Here is a 22,072-nt window from a genome sequence, read left to right on the forward strand (position 1 = left end):
TTCCTTTTTGTGTCCCAGTCGTACCACCCCCACTTTGAAGGCAAACACATGATATAACAACAGCACTCAGCTGATTAGAAATCATCAAGCTGCTCCATTTTGCATAAGATTAGCTGCTGATACCTTGCTTTTATAAGGAATAGTCCGACTAGTTTCCAGGATTATTAAATGGTACTCAATAGAGTTCCATGGTTTTATGACAATACTTTTAATTAAGTTTCAAAACGGCATGACCTGTGTGTCACCTTTTTTCATAATGGTATTATATTATTTCTTGTATCCTCTCTTAATATGTTTGTGTCTGTAAACAGAGGCTTCCCTTTGCCTTTTCAAAAGTGAGTTTAAAGTTTGTTTTTAGCTATGTGCCCTTTCCATCTCTCAGCAGAAAAGGGCATCGTGCCTCCGAGAGCAGAATTAGGCCATGCCATAACAATGCTTTAATTTACAAAATTTGTGTACTTGCCATGCCTAGAGAGACAACCTATGAATCTTCACCTCGCCGTTTAGTATAGACACAACTGGTGGCAGGAGGCTCGCATTCTCATTCAGCTCAGAAGTGAACGAAGATCCCTCTAGCGCTAATCGATACGGTACAGGAATCTGATAAACGCACATCTCGCTGAAAACCCGGTCTGGCAAGTTACATTAAATAATGAGAGGACTCATTATTTCCAGAGGGAAATTAGGGGGCTCTTTGATGGATGGCATATTTCAATATCTGAGTGAATTATTGTGCAGCTGGAACATAAAGCAGTCATTTGACTCCTTAGAGTGGTTGGAGGCACAGAATCAATCACCTGTTCTTTCACACAAAATTAAGAACCTCAGGTGCTCTTGCATTCTTTTCGAGGTTTTTAGAGTGTCGGGGCAAATGAGAGTCATAATGGCATTTACCTGGCTGAAATTCACTATTGATAACGGAGTAAATGAGGTATTTGTCTGCTGAAATGTTTCTGACGTGATTGTGGAGAAAAGATGTGACACGTGTGAGTGGAATGTCATTGGAATGGCCTTTGCAAATGTTGAAATGTTGAAAGTTTAAATGCTGACCTTTGTGGCTTTTTACATCTCCCGTTATATAAGCTGGCTCTATCAAAAATGTATGAATAATATATTACAACATATGGGTTCTCCATGCCAGTCTAATTACGTGGAATTTAATATAGTTCCATGCATTACCAAGAAGTAAGAATAGCCCTTTCATTTGATCCCGCTGATGAATAAAAAATATGGAGAAAAACATGCAAAGGACATACCAGTGAGAGAATGTCACACAGATTTGAAAAGCTTGGTCTCTTTGCATAATTTATATTATGTACAATATGGAAAGAAATCAAATTAATCTAATGAACTTTTTTTAACTAATGCTTTTGTTTTCCAGCACAAGGCTTCTCAGTTGTAAACTTTACATAACTTAAGTGGTTTAAAGCAACCTAATGTAATCTGTTAACTACACATTATAATATTTTAAGTAGCATATGGATGTCATGTCATAAAATATTTTTATTATGACTGAGTTTGTATTTAACATGATAAAAATTTAATGAATCTCAGTTATTCAAACAGCAGCTACAGAAACAAGCAAAGAACATTTACATCATCAAAGAACATTATCACTGACTTCCTTTATAATCAGTGAAACTGTATGTGCTCTATGATGAATAAATCTCTTATACTAACATCACAGGTGCATCTGCACTTTGTCGTTTATGATGAGAGAATTTGTGAGTGAGCAGAATTCAGTCAGAGCGCACACTCAAGAACAAAACTCCAATGTGTCAGCACTGACTAATCTGAATGCCTCTGATTGGCCATCGCATTCCTAAATTCAACTGAATCGTGTGTGGTTGGTTAAAACCACAACACTGTAAAAACTAAAAAATAAATATGATTGAAAAAAATAAGCCCTAATATTAATTAGATAATAATACTAACATGATAATAATAATAATCCCCTTGACGTAAAACATAAAACTGTATATTTGATTAAAAAAAAAAAAAAACTATTAAATGCAGTTATTTCTTTAGTTAGTTCATTTTATTTATTTTTTTTCAGCTTTGTATCACTGGAATAAATTGCTTTATATAAATTGATTTATTCCTGTGATGCAAAGCTGAATCTTCAGCAGCCTCCAGTGTCACATGGTCCGACAGAAATCATTCTAATATGCTGATTTGGTGCTCAAGAAACATTTCTTATTATTAGGATTGATATATATAAAGTTCAGAAAGTTCAATTTAACACATCCTTCCTGAATAAAAGTATCAATTTAAAAAAAAAAAAAAATCTTACTGATCTCAGTCTTTTGAATACATTAATATTATTAACGGGAGCACATATTGCTTTACGTTCCTGGGTGTAATGTTTTATTACTTTAATTTTGTATCTCATAGAATGTGCCTAAAACCATACTTTTCTCTGTTACATTTGTCAGTCCACCATGACAAATGTAATACACTTACCACCCTTAAACCTCTTTTTTTTTGTATTACTACACTCTCCAGTAGAAATTCAGCCTTGATTATTAATCATATGCGACCACCTCCACATCTGCTGCAGGGTAACGTTAAAGAAATAGCACTTTTACCTTTCCAATTCTAAAATGAGCCCTCAAAGACAGCAGACTATGTAGCCATTGTTCGATCGCCTGTTGAAGGTACCTCTAAGCATCATTACATTTCAATTCTGCAAAGAGTGACATACAATTTGTAAGGGGGAGACTCCAGGGAAATTAACTCAGAGATGACCGTTCACAAGACCAAGAGTTCTGAAAGCAAAAGTCAATTTTGCAGCCTGCTAGTATAATTATATGCCACCATCTTTGATGGAGGAAGATATTTGCACTTAATTTCCTGAGAACGAATGTCCAGGGTGGAATATTCATATGTTCTAGATATATTTAGGAAATAATGATAAAATACTAATGACACCAAACACAAAAGCAAGAAAAAATACTTTTCAATCATCCGACCGTAATTACAAATGCAACTTTGTAAAAGACCATGTTTTGCACAACCCATGTTTTGCATTTTAATGGACTGAATACATTTAATTTTGCCGTTATGTGATTATGATATGCTTGAGGCTGGGATTTGCCATGCAAATTTAATATGCTGCACTTGTCGGATATCTAGATGTTGGTTGTACTAAGCATTCAGATAAATATATAGGAGAGGGAGGCCATGTCTTGAAAGAAGCTGTGTCCCTCGTGTTGAAGCTTTGCAGTGAATAGACTTTAATCTGTCTTGGCCAAGTGCTCAAGTATGTGCTTTAATTCAATGCCGCTGGCACACATTTGATTCTGTGAATCATATCTTGAAGCAATCGGGTAAGAACTGCAAATACGTTCACGATATTTAATCAATGCCCTTGGCTACTCAAATGCTGTTGTAAGATGCTAAGAAATTAGGTAGAAGAAAAAGTGTGACCCAATGTGTCACTCAAACGCACAAACTTTCACCTTTATTGCTATTATAGATTGTGTTTTCATTTCCTGTGCGACCTTCAGGGTACAGCTCTCTGTCTTTTCATTTTATGGTTTATCCCCCCTGCCACTTATTCACACGGGGAACGCTGCTCTAGTTTTACCCACAGATCTCGCCAAAAGTGTTGCTTCTTTTCCAGCCGATGGGTTGGAGAGCTAATGTTTGGATTTGATCACAAGCTTTGATCGTATATTCAGTTTTATTCAGACCTTTGGAAACAAACAAAACTGATTTTTGAGCTTTTTATATTGAGAACATATGTCTGTGTGGGTCCAGTGAAGTTCTTTGTTTTATTTTTTTCCTCCACCCTCTTGGTTTAAACAGGCTCATCACTGTCAGCTGTAGATGACTCATCCTATCTGTTCTGTTCAGATACTTTCCTGTTCTGTACACGGCAATCATTTCTCGCAAAATCAAACACAGCTGCACAAAGCCCAGATAAGACGAGTGGCCAAAAAGTGTCACACAGGCAAATGTTCCACATGAAACAAAGCCTTAACTGCCCCTTATTCTGTGCGGATGTGCTAGACAAAGATTATTCTGAATGAAGGGTCTGGCAGCAGTTTACTTGGATTAGAAATGTAAATTTTTGCTTAATATTGTATCCATTTGCAATCTTGACAGTTTGTTTTAGATTAAACCGTGTTAAGGGATAGTAAACCCACAAATTATTTCCTGAAATTCTGTCATCATTTACTCAACCTTGTGTCATTTCAAGCATATGACTTATTTTCTTCTGTGGAACTTATGCATACTTATGTGTCTTTTTGTATACAAGTCAGTTGTTGCTTTAGAACCCCATTGATTTTCAATGTATGGTCTGAAATGTTCTTCAAAATATCTTAATTTTGTGATCCACAGAATAAAGAAAGGCATACAGATATAGAATGACATGAGGGTGATGGCTTTATTATTATTATTATTATGGGGTAAACTACCCCTTTATTAATATTGTTCTGATTATTTTAACATACCCACTACCATTCAAGAGTTTGGGGTGTGATTGATTGATTGATGGAAATACATTAATACTTTTATTCAGCAAAAATGCATTAGATAGTTCTAAATGACAGTAAAGACAGTTATTATGTGTATATGTCATGTTAATAAAATGATTTTGAATAAATATTGTTCTTTTGAAGCTTCTATTCATCAAGAAATCTTAAAAAAATGTATCCACAAAAATATTAAACAGCACAACTGTTTTCAACATTGACAACATTGAAAGTAAAAAAAATGTTTCTTAAGCATAATAGAATGATTTTGGTGAAACTGATCATGTGAAACTGAAGTAATGGCTTAATTATATAACTTACTTTTGAATGGTGGTGTACTTTTTGTGGTAGCCTTTTTTTTTTTTTTTTTGACTGTGCCGCCATTATTCAGGGCACATAGGTGACAGTTAAGCGGATGGAGATTGTAGTGCATTAGTTTATTTCCTAGTTTTCTATAACCCTAGAGAGAGACAGCAAACCTAACCTCCCACCCAAACAAACCCCAGAGGGGCCGGTCAGCTACCAAACACAACGCCAGCAATTTACTGCTTAACGTCTCCTGACACAGGCGAGAAGGGAACGCAAACTGCATTACATAAACCAGGTGTTTTGGAGCAATCCACTGAAAATGTATTTGTAGACTAACCACAGTGGAATTCATAATGCCACAACTGTCGCTGTCAAGCCCAAGATACATGATCAACAAACATCAAGCTAGAAAACATATATAATATATATATATAAAACATATATAATGACTATAATGTTAGATATGCACAAACACAAAATATATGCACCCTTACTTATTAAAAACATGTATTTTCTTTTTTTAAAAAAGATATATTTTAGGGCTCAGATAAACTATTGCTTAAATCTATTTTTCATCCGGAATGAAAGCTACAATCTAAAACAGGGAGTGTAAAATCTGTCCAACTCATCATCTGAGAGCTCAAAAAAAAAAAAAAAAAAAAAAAAAAAAAAGCCCAGGATTTATAGTCTACACGAAAATATCTTTTATTTTGTGTAATGAATCCATCAGAATTTGTCTGTGAAATTGCACTCTGAGTTTGCGAGATGAGGAACTGGCACTACAGTAAAACACAAATTTTTTTTTAGCAGTGTTACAGGCTGCATATGCATTTTAAAATCACACAGCTGAGCTCAGATGTACGTAGCTGCTCTTCTGTTCCTGAAGGCCCTGTAAGCGGTAATCCGATTGGTAAGATTACACGAACATATTTCTCAACCTTTCATTTAAAGCAAACGCACACAGCTGAGCACCGCATCCCTGTCTAGAAAATACTGTGATATTTCTTTCGCTCATAACATCTAATATTTTCTCTGAAAAATTGATGGTAGGTCAGCTTAGTATTACAATTGCTCTTTTTGTTGCCCAGAGCCACATCCACAAACATAAGCTGTGTCTACCGTGTTTTGTACTGAATCCTGTTTGAAGTTGACACATGTGGCCTGAAGATGTATTTGGACACTTTTTGTATGCCTAATCCATGCTTAGTTACTGCGCTTGTTGATTTTATTACCAAATCTTAGAACATTTATGCACCCTAACTCTTAATGCCACTAATTGTATTATCTGTGGTATTTTCCCCTGCTGTCCACAGCCAGAACAGAGCTTCTGAAAAGTTTCTAAGGCTGGAAGGGAAAAGCTTCCCACGGTTCTTGTTGTTGATGTTCATTTATAGATATTTTTTTGCTTTTGTACAAATAAACACTTTTGTTACTGTGATGAGTTAGCATCTGATACAAAAAAAAGCTGCACCAGAACCATTTTTTATTTAGATACACACAATATAATCATAATTTTAAATATGTGTATATGTATACACACACAAATAGTTTATTTCACATGTAAATATTATTAATATGTAATGTGTAGCACAGACATGGTTAATTAATTTAACTAATTCTTTTGTGTATTTATTCTTTAGTTTTTGGTCTTTAAGCACCACTGATTACTGACTGTTGTAACTGATTGTTACCATTTGCTTCAAGACTGGCCGCAGTACAACAGTTGTGGACTTGTCTGTGATCAACTAATCATGAGCTTTGATTGCACAGCAGAGACTATTATTTGCGTGCTCTCGCTCTCTCTTTCTCCTTCTCTCTCTCTGTATCAAGTTCTGTTTTTCCCCTAACCTTCCTTTCTCCCTCACTTTACATTTCAGTCACACTTTTCTCAGTTTAATTATTCCCAAGCAGTTTGGGTGCTGAGTTTCAATCAATTCCCATTATTTAGATTAATCCCCAGCTTTCTTAATTCAGTATAGTTGTGGTTTAAAATTGTGGGTTTAAAGCTATCCTTGAATCCACTTGAAGTGGTGTATATTTCAGCTTCAGTGTACTCAACAGCTCATGTTATTGGTGACTCTCCTAAGGAAATGGGTTGTTGAGTCACAACAAATTGAGTCACTCACACTGAGAGCAGGTAAAAGATACTACAGAAAATATTAAAGGTGCAGTGTGTAATTTCTGCATTGCTAAACAACTAATGAAATCCAACTGATGGAAAATAATCAGTTTATTTATATACATTCAGTTCTGTTTTGGCCCAAGTGGTACAAACACTGCACCAGTTGTGTCATCAAATTGATTCATTGACTGGTTACCATGGTCCATACTATCCATACTATCATACTACCATGCTATCTGTGTATTCTTATTGCACTTGATACTCAGAATTGTTAATTTATCAGTTGAGCTCATTTGAGGTACCATATACAGAGATTAGATCATTTTTGATGCATTTTTGATTGGTTATATTTGGGTTTAAAAATGCAGTATTACACAAATGTATTTGACGTGTCATAAATGCAGTAACATAGCATCAGTTATTTTCATGATTGATCATGGTTTTGAATAAGAGATGTAGAAGTAAAATTTTGTCTGGCACAAGCTGCCATTGTTTACAAAATCCTTAATAAAATACAATCTCAAAACATGGAAACATGGCAACCATTCACTTTAGTGGAGGAAATTTAGTGTTGAAACTATCTGTGTATTTGATTTCTCATAAATAGAGTTTCTGCCCTCCAAGGAGTAACTGTAATAACATGGACAGGGGCCAGTAGACAGGGGAAGAGGATCTCAGGGTCAGGAGTGTGTTGGTTTGTGGGAATGTTGGCTTGGAGCTTCTCGATCTCTTAATTTGATGCTGATTTGATTCAAAGTACTTCTTAGATGTTGCCTTATGGGTTTCTCATTAAGCATTAGAATTGACAGAATTGGGCATGGCAGTCATTCCAGATCAGTAGAGGCAGGAAAGCCTAGTAATAAAAAAAGCAGTCTGCCTTTGCAATATCAGGTCATAGAAAGAGGGAAATTATTATTTTAGAGATACCATGGCATTTATTTTGGTCCTGGTTATATAGAAATTATAACATGGCATTATTAGAATAATTTTGTGCAGCTTTTTTTCCCTTCTTCCATCATTAGATTAATATTTTATATTATTTATAGATTTATAGATTATTATTTTGTATTTTTAAGTTATATATATATATATATATATATATATATATATATATATATATATATATATATATATATATATATATATATATATATTAGTTATTAGTATTATATATTAGTATTATAATTGACTAATATTTGTAACTACATTTATATAAATTTATATAACAATTCATATGTGAATAATATTTTAACAATAATATTAATAGTAATAAAAGCTGTAGAAATTGATTTAAATCTCACTCTGTTGATTTATTCCAGGAAAATATGTGCACACATAGTTGTTTTCTGCGTAATTCCTATATGCCTCTGCTTGTTTAAATGTTGCAACCGCACTGACATTTCAGGAGGTCTTGACATTACAGACTTTACACTTCTAAACTATATCCAAAAATATAAGGCAGAAGTTTATGCAGTGAGAACCAGAGAAGACATCACAGTCACATTTTTCTACTACAGGAAACATAATCGAACATCTTTCAATAGATTTTTGCTACTGCCCTGGAGAAGATGAATAAGATAATTATACGTGAGCTATGGGCAAATGGATGAACACATCCTACTGCTGCTAGACTGCCTGCAGTTCTATTGTAGACACAATGCACCACATCAGCTTTCATTGTTTGATTATTGTGTTCAGGCAAGAATTTGTAACATAAATTGTTGGAAAGATTTTTGTGTCTAATATTTGCCTCGCAAGCCAGTTAGAGGGAAATGTAATTATTGATAATTGCACAAGGACATAGTGGACTTTTTCTCCACCGCAGCCCATAAAAAGTGAAATATGAGAATGATAGTGCACACGGATTCATGCATGAGCCGTATCGTCATGTACTGTATGTTTAAGTTCATACAGCAGTTCATAGATGCAAAAGAGGCCCATCATCAGTATCCCCAGCAATAACATAGCAGATAAGTATCAGATCAATCTGAAATATGTAATTTTCTTGCAGATCGATCAAACAGGGCTGTCTAATGAAGAGAGCAAGTGCTGTGCTGTGCACATTAGGAGAAGATCAGTCCAGCTATTCATCCAGGTGATGCTCTGCCTGCAGGCAACTACGCACCCCTGTTGCATAATTTAGTTGGCGCTCTTAGACATCGTTATTTGTAACTCAGATTCTGAAAGATCGAGAACGTCCAACAAATTCTCCTTTGATTTGGTCATTATGTCATATGTGGTGTCATTTCCATAGCAAACCTAAAAGTTGTAAAACAGCAGTGCTTTTTGACATTTTATGATGCATTAATGTTTTAATTTGTAGCCACATTTCAAACACGACCATGGAGCTCACAGTTGACTTGTTATTAGTCAGGATTATGCAGCCAATACCAGTTCATTCCATTTATATTGGCTCTTAAACAAAAGCTTAATCCTTTAAATTATTGGAAATGCAATTTTACACAACCAAATCATGGTGTTATTTGAAACGGCCACTATGCAAAACAATAAATTGCTTTATTCTGGCTCAAGAAGACAAATTAAGGAAACACTGTATTGAAACCATCTCACTGTTGCTAATTTATTATTTTGTAAATGCTGAAATGCCTTGCTTTTTGAGTTTTGCTTATATTATGCTTAATTAATAATATAAATGCATATTCATTAATTCTTATTATTTAATAAAAGCTTGTTCATTGCTAATGATACAAAAACCTTTGAATCTAATTGTCTTTTTGTAAGAATCCACTTCCTTTTTTAATGATTTATACCACCGTTCCATGTAGAATATTTGTGTTTGAATATGGCTTCCTCTGTTATTAAAGGAAAACAATGGATTTCATGACCCCCTGTGAATCAGATTGTAATGATCAGAGGTCTAACTCAGAAAACCAGCAATCATGGCAATAAGTGTGAAACCTGTCAAAATTAGCACATCTTGCTGTTGAAGTCTGTCCTGTTGTTATGATCACTTATTTTTAACTTTGCTTGTTATTCACATGCTGTACTGCAGACAAACAACCCCTTACTGCAAAAGTATGACACTACTCAAAGTTGTGGTGGCTTGTGAAGCAGATAGGAAACATTTATGGGCTGCATTTTGGTTCCTCAAGCTCTTTTGATGCTGCACAGCTTTGCACAATAGGGTAGGTGGGTAATTTGTTCAGCTGACTTGGTTTCCACTATCGGCTCGCGTTACGCTGTGTTTATTCAATTCATTCCTACACACCCAACTGTTTCTTTCACCTTAGGGTGCAGCTCAGGCCCATTGTGACAGATCAGGTCCACAAGAACCCTCTGGCATGCTGAAATTAATATCCTATGCTGCCACCCACGTCCGTCTGCCATCACAGCATCCCTCAATCCATGTCCATGTCCATCTTGGAGAAATCACGTTGGTAAATGACCTCCGATAACACCAGAGGTCATAAACTTATTAGGGAATATTCTAGATCAAATACAAATTAAGATCAATTGACAGCATTTGTGGCATAATGTTGTTTGCCGCAAAAAAAAAAAAAAAAAAAAGATCCAGGCCAATTTTTGGAAGAATTTAAAAGCGAGGCACTGAAAAGTAGAAAAATAAGGCACTTGCATAAATAATACACAAGTTGTAATGAATTAAAAATTAAAGTTGTTAAAATTTCATTTTACAGACATTTTAGGGTTTTGCCATTATGTGTGGGTATACTTTGGAAACCATGAGAATCTCAATATTTACATATTCATATGTGTTTTTTTTTAAAGATTTTTTTATTATTTATTTTTTTGTAATTCACATTATGCCACAAATGTTGTTAAACATCTTAACCAGGAATAAATATATAGATGTAAGTTCTTCCACCTCAGAAAATCTTAAAGAAAAAATCCAGGCCAATCCTTGGAGGAATTTAAAAGAATAAATGTGAAGCCCTTTTCTTTTCTTTTTAATGAAGGCACTTACATAGATAATACATAAGTTTTAATAATAAAACTATTCTCATAATTTTTACAACCATTTTAGAGTTTTAGCCATTATTTTGTTGTTCTTGTGGGCATATTTTGAAAACTGTGTTTTAAAATTTGCAAATGAATTTTTGCTTTTTAAAATAATTTTTGTTGTTGTTGCTGTAATCCACACTATGCCACTGTCAAATCATCTTAACCAGGAATGACTATGGAAGGTGTGAGTTTTTCCATTACAGAAAATCTACAAAAATAAAATAAAATAAATAAATAATAATAAAAAAAATCTACCAGCCTGCAGTGAAGAGAATAGCTTTCTGAGATGGGCGTATGGACACTGGCAATAATAATGGAATTGCTGTATGAATTGATTGTAATGAAGCGTGCAGTCAGATGGTTCTCTCCAATATTTGTTTATGATTACAAATGGGTGCTGCTCTGAACTCATAAAGCAGTGCAGCACTCCTGGCCTTTCTCTAGGTCTCTACAGTGGGACAGCGAGAGGTAAAGAATGATGGTTTATTCTCTAGCTTATTTAGAGTTGACCACACAGCTGGAGGGCCCAGATGTACCGATTTAATGGCTAATTACTGTCTCGCACAGACACTGCCTGATGGGAGTGAAAGGTCATGCTGAGGAGCTCCGGGTGTGAGTTTATTGTGTTATTTATGCATGTAAATTATTAGCCACAAAATTGCACTACTCAGATACTGTGAAGCTATACTAATGATGCAATCCATCAAAAAATAACCTAGTTCTATCTATATATGGTGTAATTGTAGACTCTTTTAGTGAGAAAGAAAGATAGAATGATATTTGAATATCCATGAATATTATCCATTTAACAAAGTGCTACCTGTGTTGTAAACATTGGTGATCAGTCACACACATCACCGTTTGATCCAAGCATTATGCAAGTTATGAGTACTTGTAAATCGCTTCACGGATACGTATCATAAATGTTATAAGCACTTTAGCCATGATATAAAGAGACAAAATGGCATGTATCACACATTCATGGAGAATGGTTTGAATGTGGAAAACGGGCCAGATCAGGCAAAGAATTGTCGTAAAACTGGTCAGTGGTGGTATTAACTCTAGAGCCTTGTTTATTGCTGTGCTATGGCTCATTGACACCTGCTCAGAGCTCTGAGAAGATCTCATTTCAAAGCCATAATAATGCTGCAATCTTCACTTGCTGCTGGGGAGTGTACTGGGTGTGCAACTAAGACACTTACACAAAAAAAACAGGTGCAATTTCTACCTAACTACGTTATGTTAATTTGAGCAAAATGTCAAAATCGTTGTAGGGCACGTGAATTTCAAAGGACATGTATAAATGTATTTTAGTTCTGATTAGTAAAACCATAAGTCCAGCTTTTAACAATTAAGCTGAATAGTGTTGTAGTTTTTAGAATGCAGGTACATGTATTTCCTAGCAAGCACAGAATTTTCCTTTAAGGTTAGTGCATGTTCTCATTTGGTTATTTTTTTTTTTTTAGAACCAGTTCCTAATGTTCTAAGAACATTCGTTTTAGGTGTTTAACTGTAAACTAACAAGGAAACCAGCCTTTAAAAACCTTAAGCTTGGTTCAGTTATTTTCCATGATTTAAATGTGTAAAACAAAGAGCAGATTCCTAAAACCTGTCAATTAAAGTGGACCTGTAACATGATGACTTAACTGTATTCATAATGATTTTCTAACTAAAATTAATGCAGCACGCAAGAAAATGCCAGAAATGTAGCCTCCTCTAGCATGAATGCAATTCTTATGCAAATGTTGAATAACAGCACTAAATAATGTTTAGATATTCTGTGGTGAAGCTATTTTGCTCATCGAAGCAGATCTGCTACAGTGAGAAAAAGAAGTTAGTGTATTTTATGTGTTCGTACAGGAGGACAGTGAAGGGAATCAGCCCTGATGGTGAATTTCACAATATAATTCTAGTCCTGCATCAACCAAGGTTTGTTTTCAGCTGTTTGGCAGGAACTGTCTGCTTTCAGTCCTTGTGAACTGAGCTGTTAAGTTAAGATGTGAGATGCTCGATCAAAGAGAATAGCTTGAGGTCTTAAATTAATAGTGGAGATGAGAACAGATGCCACCTTGTGGTGCTGGTGAGAACTGCTCACTCTTCCTTAATCCTTCTCTTTAAACAGACAACACACTGTCCTTCCATTCCTTACTTCATTTCCCCTTTTAAAAATATATAGTGTAAAAGAACGGAGCACTTGACCTTGATTTGTGCTTAAAGATTGCTGATTGCTAAGATCCACTTACTATATCTTCATGAGCTTGGATTGTAGCAATACAACATAGAAACTAAATATTCATAAATCATTTTAGTTTTACTAAGCGATAAAAAAGGTAGGCGATATTGTTCAGGATATAAATTACATATTATACAGTCTGTCTTTTGAAATACAGTGCGTTTAAGAGTGAGATCTAAATACAAAGGACGTTATCTGTTTAAAATCATTTATGGCATGTATCAGACTCTGGAACACTGTTTTTGCAGTATGCTGTGCTATTGTTTCTCCTTTGAGAGTCTCTGAATCCAACACCCCCATTAGGGGTGTAAATCGGCTGAATGCGAAAGTCCCCCTTGAGCAGCTGTTCGTTATTCAAAGAAACTATCTGTAAGCTAGTTTCAGTCATTTCTAGAATAGAGTTATCCTTTTTAGTCCCCGCTTCGCAGTAGTCATCTTTTCTTCTGCCCCGACTGTATTTCCATTTTGACGACTCTGACCTTCCCTTCTTGTGCATGTGCCAGCAGAATATGCTCAACAGAACCACCAGGACCACAAGCACCGCCCCGCCAATCAGGCCAGCCAGCAGGAAAGGCGAGCTGGGGTCCTGCTGGGTCGCCTGCTCGGGCCCAGTGGCGTTATCGCCGGAGTGAAAGGAAGCAGACTTTGTTGTCACCTCTGAGCAAATTGTATCGTCTCCCGGGTGGTAATTATTGAACGCGTCCAGTGGATCCACGCAAATACGATAGGTGGACTTGGGTTCCAGGTTTGTCAGTGTGATTCCCTCACGTTCGCCCTGCACGAGCGACTCCTGCATGGGGCCGGTTATCAAACTGTGACCGAGCTTGACCCAGGTCACCTTATAGGCCGTGACGGTGAAGGTCGACACCCAGCTTACATGAATGCATGAACCGTTTAGCACCGCAAAGGAAACTCGCAGCGATTCCTGTATCGGGCCGACTGGGTCATTCATCCTCTGCTCCCCGTCTTTGCCTGCAGTCGGCGGTGGAAGCGTCAGACGTGGACGGTTGGTTGTAGGCTGGGAGCGTGCGGGTTTGAAAGCCGTTGGAGTGGCTGACTCAGCGGTGGAGGAAGAGAGCAGTGTGGGCTGTGGGACTGTGGCGGTGCTGTTAGGACACTGGATGAGCTCCAGGGTTAGCTCTCTGATTACCATGCCACGTACCCTCTCTGGTTTCTGGCACATGAAGCCACGGACATTGAGGGTAGCTGGCAAGGACTTTAACCACAGTATGACCCATTTAATGTTGCAGTCACAGAGCCAAAGGTTGTTTCGAACAGTGAGCTGTCTCAGACCGTGGAGGCCGTCAAAGACCCCCTGTGTGAGAGACTGCAGCTGGTTGTTTGAAATATCCAGTCTCTCCAAGCGATGGAGGCCGCGAAAGGCTGTCAAAGGAATCTCATTCATCTGATTATCCTGCAAGTTGAGCTTGACTAAAAACTCGGCTGGCAGATTAGGAGGAGGAACCGTGAGGGAGTTGCGCGCCAGTGACAAGGTTTTGAGATTAACGAGGGTCTGGAGAGCCCCGGGGGCAATGCCCTCATCCATGAGCAAGTTCCCATCCAGGAGGAGGAGCTCAAGGCCCGTCACGTTCTCGAACGCGTCCTCGGCTATAAATGCAATGCGGTTCTCATCCAGCCGCAGCTCTCTCAGCTCCTCAGGCAGCCCAATGGGGACGCTGCTCAGGTGGTTCTTGGTAAGGAAAAGGGTCTTGAGACTGATGGCCTCCCTGAAGGCCCCCTCCTCCACACCCACGGTGGAGATGGAGTTGTCATCCAGATAGAGCTCCTCCAGGCGTAGCAGCTGTGCCAGGGCAGCCCGGGACACCGTCTGAATGTTATTCTCCTGCAGGTGGAGCACCCGCACATTTTTGGGAAGATTGAGAGGGAATTCATCAAGCTGGTTGCCATAGAGATACACCGTCTCCACAGAGGCAACGTTGTGCATTTCCAGAGGAAATCCAGCATTGTTGATTTGATTGTTGTGGAGGTAGAGGGTCTTATAACCCTCTCCTAGCCCCAGAGGCACTGACGTTAGACTCCTCTCATTGCAGTAAACAAAAGTCCTGTCACACCGGCACTCCTCTGGACAGGTTGTGGCCCAGGAGAAATGCATGTGAAGGCCCAGAAGTATCGGTATCCATGGGCTGATCAAAGTAGGCAGGTCTTTATTCCACATTCGGATCTGTACCTCCATTTTGTAAAACTTTGCAAACTTTCTGACAGCAACAACAGTGCACGTAATTAAAAAGGGTGAAAAAAATCAAATAAAATCCACCACACTGGAGTTCTTAGAGGATCTCGAAGCTTGCCTCAGTGGAGAGTATGCGATGTTGAAGTCGCTGGGTAATCCTCCTGTAATTGCCTGTCCTAAGCTCCCCAACACAAGAGCAATAGTCTTATTAACTCGTGCGACTCCCTCTCATCCCTCCATCCATGCTTGGGCTGGAAATGATAGCAGAGCTCATCACATTGTCACTCTGAGTTTAAGGAGGGACAGTTTCAAAGTATGAGGGCTGGAGCAGCAAGTATGGAGGACTCATCGAAGACGATCTCCTCTCTCATCACAGCTGGACATTTCTCGTAAGGCACGACCTTCCTCACAAGTAGCATTTTGAGCCACTTCCCTATTTTAACAAAAAATAAAAATCGATGAGATGTTATTTCAGTGTCAAAACTATCTGCATGTTTTTATTTCCGAAATGTTTTTACAGGAAAATATGCGCCTGTGTATCACAACAATATGTGGTTTCAATATCATCCAAGTGAAATAAGTTTACTACAGTGTATTTCCCTTAGCATTTCACTGAAACATAAGCAATAATAATCCACTTGAATTTACAGTGATTTTACCATACCCAACCCCCTTACTTGTGGCAAAATTATTATAACAGATTTAAGTGGATTATCGCAACAGCTCAATAATGAAAGACATTTCAATCTTTATTGTTCATTAACAATAAGTTATTCTACTAGGAGAATTATTCTGCTTCTAAGTAGGCCTATCTAATATATTGCATTATCTTCACTGTAGGCTGTTTACGGTTGCCAAGTAACATGGCAACTTACTGCATTAATAATAACATTGAATGTGTAAACATGGCACATTCAATCATAATTTAGAGTTTGAACTGTCTGCTTTTATAAAATGGATTTAAATAAAATTTACATATTAAGAAAAAGAGACAGAAATAGAAAAAAGAAAGAGCAGAAAGCAATAAAGCAGGACACTGTGAGGAGAGAGTGGTGACTGGCGACATCAGCATCTCTGAGCTCTCAGACTTGTAAAGGGCACTGAGGTGTTTAATCTGTCAAATGCCATGATGATGGACAGGTCTGTTCTCCAATGCTCTGGCACAGAGTTCTCCTCTCCGTAATAATGATTCTGAACCTGGGGACAGTGAGAACTGCTCTATTAAATCAGTGAAGAGTGCATGAGTTTGAACGGAAAAGAAATGGCTCTTTCCATGATGCAGAACATACAATATAGTCAATAAGACACTGGCATCTCTCTGATTTTCTGACTCTGACTCTGACTCTCATGAGATGCATATGCCATTTTAGCAGCTGTTTCCTTCATGCACAGACTTTGGACAGATCAATTATAGGTTGGATCATTGGCCATTTTACATGGTAGAGAATAAAGGTTACAAGTTATGTAATAATGTCAGGTTACAAGATGTAATGAATGTCAGCCTGATGGCTTGAAAATTGCTATTGGATGTGTAGATTTCACAAATTCATTTTGATGTAGCCATTTTGGATATCACTGCATCTTAATAATCTTCATCGAGACCTCACATGTCCTCACCTATTCCCCACCATCTATTAACTGTCTGCAGTTTGTGTACTGCGTTTTGTAGTATTGTTCTATATTGCTTTTGCACTATATTTTGTGTATATTGTATTGTCTAGACAATCTCATATAGATTGCTGTACCTACTGTACAGTTTCCACTGGCCTTGCTGTATACATATCAAAATTCTGTTCTGTTCTGTTCTATTCTATTCTATTCTATTCTATTCTATTCTATTCTATTCTATTCTATTCTATTCTATTCTATTCTATTCTATTCTATTCTATTCTATTCTGAAAGTGTACATCCCTTTGCAAAAAAAAGTGCTTTCATAGTCTGTTGCTGTATATCTCAGCAGAAGAAATTATGAAGAAATTATCTTACAGGTTTTTTTTTTATCTTACTCATATTATTTTGTATTTTGTATTTTGATTTAACAAACCAAGGTCCAGTATAATAGTGAAGGCCATTTGTTTACTCCAACCTTTATTTACTAGTCGGCTACACTGATCCAGGATTTTAACCATCATTATACAATGGTGGTCAGGTTTTGTTCATTGAATTACTCTTAGAAAACGGCTCAAGTACAGACAGCTGATTTGAGCAGTGGTGTGGTTATGTACACATGGAAAATGCTTGACTGATATAAACACACTTATGAAATGTTCTGCTTTACCTCTTTCTCTCCCTATTTGTGAGAGAATTTTTGTTCTCTATAAACTCTATAAAATATTGTATTTATATATATATATATTTTTTATATAAACTACATAACCTGTAAACTGGTTAAATGCAAGTTATCCTATACGTTAACACATATATTAGAATTATATGTAATTTTACTGTATCTTTTTTTCATTTGGAAGTGAAAAATATGAATATGAATACGCTCTGATGGCGTATTGGGTTTGTGTAGGTAACTGTGAGGCTAAGCCTTGTCTATGCATATTTATTAGTCATGGTATATATTGAGGCCAGTTTTGTTTAACTTTAATCTATCATGTGGCTTTCCATTTTTCAACTTTTTAAAATGTTTTATTTTATTTTTTTTAATTGTGCTCAGTATATTATAAGGTACACAGCAGAATTTAGCATTCAGTGTAGACTGACATATTAGTATTAAAAGAGTAAATTACATACAATACAGTCATGAACTGCAAAATATAGCTACAGGCACCAAATGCCATTCCGTAAATATTCACCAAATGCCATGCCTAAAATTTCAGTAAATTAAGCAGCATTATTTTTTCGTGTTACTGTTGTTTTAAATCTACTTATAAGATAATTGTTCAAATGTAATTTAGCAGTAGAAGATATAACGGCTGTTATGCAAGAAGTTTCTCCCAAGCGCGCAATTAATTAAATCTAGAAATCATTTGAAAACACTAACAGTTCCATGTCTTTACTCTCTAAACGTTTCTTTCTTTCTTTCTTTTAGTCCTTACCTTTTCTGAAGAGGCTTCGACCCATCTAGGCAGCATTTTAAAGTCTTCTATTCTCTTCTCCGCTATGAGTTCTCAGAATAAACATCCCCCAGAAAAACTAAAATATAATTCCAGACCCCCAACAGAGTCAGCCTGACGATCCTTTAGTCCGGATGGTCTAAAGAGCATAATTTTCTCTAGCATTTGATCCTAGGGAGGATTTCAAGTGTCTGCGCATCATGATGCGCCCGAGAGCCGCTGCTTCAATCCCGCTGATGCGCTCCCGTGTTCCGCGCTTCCTTCACCAAATGCCCGGAGCGCGCTGGACTCCCCACTCTCACTCTCGCTCTCTCTCTCTCTCTCTCTCTCTCACACACACACATGCACACTCCTCTCACTGTCTCACAACCAAAGATGTTACACTTCTTGATTGAGGTCCGATTCCTCTACCATAATTGGTTTCATCTGATTGTTTATTCAAAATGCACTGCGCTCGTTTCCCTTTGGAACCTATGAGAGGAATTGCAGTAATGAATTCATTTAATAGCGCGCTCTCTCTCTCTCTCTCTCTCGGTCTGCCCTTTTATTTTCTGTTGTGCTCTCAATGCATTTAGAGTTCGCTCTGCACGGCAATTATGAATATAATTTTTTTGTATTTAATTTATTAGATTTAATTATTTATGGAATTCTCTGGGGCTGCACAATTATCGACTGATAATCATAGCGTGGTTATAAAAAGTTACAATTACATAATTCCGTTTAAATCGAATCGTTGCAAGGCTCCAGTGTAAGTCTAATTAGTAGTAACCAGAGCCTTTGAGAAACAGTTGACACTCCCATAGGCTTCCATAGGAACTGAGGAATGCGGAAGTAAAGCGTGTCATGAAGGAACCAATAGTTCCAATCAACCAATAATTCCAGCATTAAAGCCCATTAATTTCAGTGTTTCTCAAGCACACTTGCTGGTAAATTGAAGAAATTACTGCATTTTTTTTTTTTTTTTTTTGACATTTTTTTTGACAATATTTGCATAACACTGCACAAATGTTCACGCAAAGAAGGCATAACTTTGATTCTCATTGTAGGTTTGTTACTGCCGCTGCCATGTTGTGGAGATGCTGTGTGTTTCTTGCGAAAAGCGAAAATACTACTGTATGTTTGGCCTTCCAAAAGAGGACACAACTAGAAATCAGTGGTTAAGTTGTATTTACAACACTGTTCCAGAACAGTTCAAGCCAAATATTCAGATGTGTGCAGCACATTTTACGGATGTTTCTTGGGAGAGCAGCCTACTATGCCTGTGTTCTGACAAATAATGCTGACTCACAGCCTGTAAGTATGTTTTCATATTTAAAGGATTTGTCACTGAAGATTCAAACGATTCAGCGATTCAAAGTGCTTGTTGTTTGTCCTTTCTCTGATCACAAATGCAGACATGGGTTTATGTTTACATGGCGCGATGCATCTCAATGCGTAAAAAGACAGTATAAGTCATTATAAACAGTAATTATGTCCTCACTGGATGCTACAAATGCCTTTTTTGTAATGGGTTTTATTGGTTTTGGTCTCGTTCCCGCAAGGACATGGCATCAAAGTATGGAAAGGGGCATAACATTTCCGTTGCACGCTTGAGGTATTCACAAGGTATATATATATATTATTGCTCCCCAGAATAAAATGCAATTGTAAAGTGTAGTCAAAGTAGTTATCAATACACAGTCAACGCACATTATGTGTTAAAATTTACTCGAAATTGCTGCAAATATAGTGAAACTGCTGTCTGTCCCGGTTAAACCCATTCAAAGATATTGACAGCGCGGAGTTGTTTGGAACTATTGAGAGCTTCATGAACCACGTGACCACGTGCCGGCAAGATCAAAGCATGCCACAACTCTGTTTCTCAATGGCTCTGGTAGTAGCATGATCAGTAACGGCCGCTATTATGATTGTATCAGTCACTTATATTTTATTTCTTTAATAAAATCTGAAATAATTGATTATTTTGTCATAATCATGCAGCCCTATTTTCTAGTTATAGATTTCTTATAAAGCTAAACTGTCCATGTAAAACCACTAGGAGATCACAGATGGTTGTTATTCACTGTATTGCATTAATGGAAAGTCAGATTACATTTTCCCAATTATTATTTTTTTTTTTTTTCATTTTATCATGCCGTAACCACAGTTACGTTTATGTTGCTATGTGGACTTTCTAGACTGTCTTATTCTAATATTTAATGCTGAGGAGGAGCCTAAGAATCAGAAGTACTGGTTTTATCAAGTATGCATCCTTCTGATCTGCATCCTCCACACATGTGCTTCTCCAGAACAGCTTTTAGTCTGTGCATTACTTGGAGACATACAAATATAGTTGTTTCTCTCTTATCTGTACATTGATATTGGTTAAATATTATGGCACATCCAGTAATGCAGTGCAGCTGATAATCTTGAATGGTTTATTTGGTTAATACCTGATTATTTGTTGGTTACAAACTCAGTTAATAGCATTTTTTGTAATAAAAGAGGAAATTATGCTATTTTAGTGAAATGGAAGTGAGAAGTGTTATCAAGTAGGCTACTCTTTGAGTTGGAAAAAGCAAAGGCCACATTCTGAGATGAAACAGTCTTATAATAAGGGTTCAACTTTGGCGGCTATCATGATTTATTCAAATGGTGCAATAAGATGGGAAAAAATGAATCTAAAGATATTTTACATAAAAGTTAATTTGTTTCAGACTCAAATCCGTTTGCAAAGAAAAGTTTCTGCGAGTGGGGTCATAGAAGGCGAGCGTGATCTCGATCTAGTGCGCGATGAAAGATCAGTAGGCCTAACTCATTTCCTGCTGTGTCCTCTTTCCTCAGAGCAAAAGGATACACACGCCCCTTAATGAACCATCAATCCAATAGTGGTTTGTTCTAACCGACACAAGGCGCACTACGGTGGCCGAGAAATGTAAAACATATCACAATTCTGAAAACAAAATAACAAATTACAAAAGCAAATCTAAAAAATAAAATAACAATTCAAGAAACACATCAACAATTCAGGAAACATTATAAGAAGTCAGACAACACAATGACAAATCTGAAAACAAAATAACAAGTCAGAAAACACAACGACAATGAAATGAGAAATACAGATCTCCGCTTGGAGTGCATCAGTCACGCTCGGCAGGAAAGAGAGTTAATTTATTAATTAATACGTCAATATGTGTAATTAATAGTGGTTCACTTCTGTGATTTGGTATGATTGCGTTCATATCATCAGCGAACCGCAGCCTAACGGCGTTCACATGAACCGTACCCCAGACCACCCTTTTTAAGTGGACTCAGGTATGGTTCATGGCTTTGCACCCGAGTTCGGAAGACAAGCGTTCATCATCCAAACGAACCGAACTTTGACATCAATCTAACCCGGGCACACACCAAAAGTGCTAGTGTGAAAGTACCCTTAATGCTGTTTGATATAACTCAACTCCAGTTTAATTTTCCTTATAAAAAGGCTGTTTAACGCTTAATATTTTGTATTAATATTTTTCCCTTCTCTCTGTCTCACAAAAATCCATTTTTTTTTTTTTTTTTTTGCATTCCCAAAAAAAAAAAAAAAAAAAAAAAAAAAAGTTACAATCTAGTGTTTTCACAACTTATGAAAAAAAAAGAAGAAAAAAAATTGAGAAAGACGAACGATGTCAAATTTACCGTCACTACCAAAGGCACTGTTTTAGAAAC

The 22,072-nt window shown here is 36.9% G+C and overlaps 1 protein-coding gene across 1 annotated transcript; it reads right to left on the bottom strand.

Annotated features, from left to right (window-relative positions):
• Nucleotides 1-13,185: 13,185 nt before the first annotated feature.
• On the bottom strand, nucleotides 13,186-18,865 carry LOC109101043 (leucine-rich repeat transmembrane protein FLRT2-like). The gene is made up of 2 exons (XM_019114456.2): nucleotides 18,365-18,865; nucleotides 13,186-15,750 (listed from the first exon to the last, which is right to left on the bottom strand). Exon 2 carries the CDS (start codon nucleotides 15,318-15,320, stop codon nucleotides 13,332-13,334), a length of 1,989 nt encoding a protein of 662 aa, XP_018970001.2. The 5' UTR covers nucleotides 15,321-15,750; nucleotides 18,365-18,865; the 3' UTR covers nucleotides 13,186-13,331.
• Nucleotides 18,866-22,072: the final 3,207 nt, after the last annotated feature.

Source organism: Cyprinus carpio, chromosome B17 (genome assembly GCF_018340385.1).
Source record: "Cyprinus carpio isolate SPL01 chromosome B17, ASM1834038v1, whole genome shotgun sequence".
Lineage (NCBI taxonomy): Eukaryota > Metazoa > Chordata > Actinopteri > Cypriniformes > Cyprinidae > Cyprinus > Cyprinus carpio.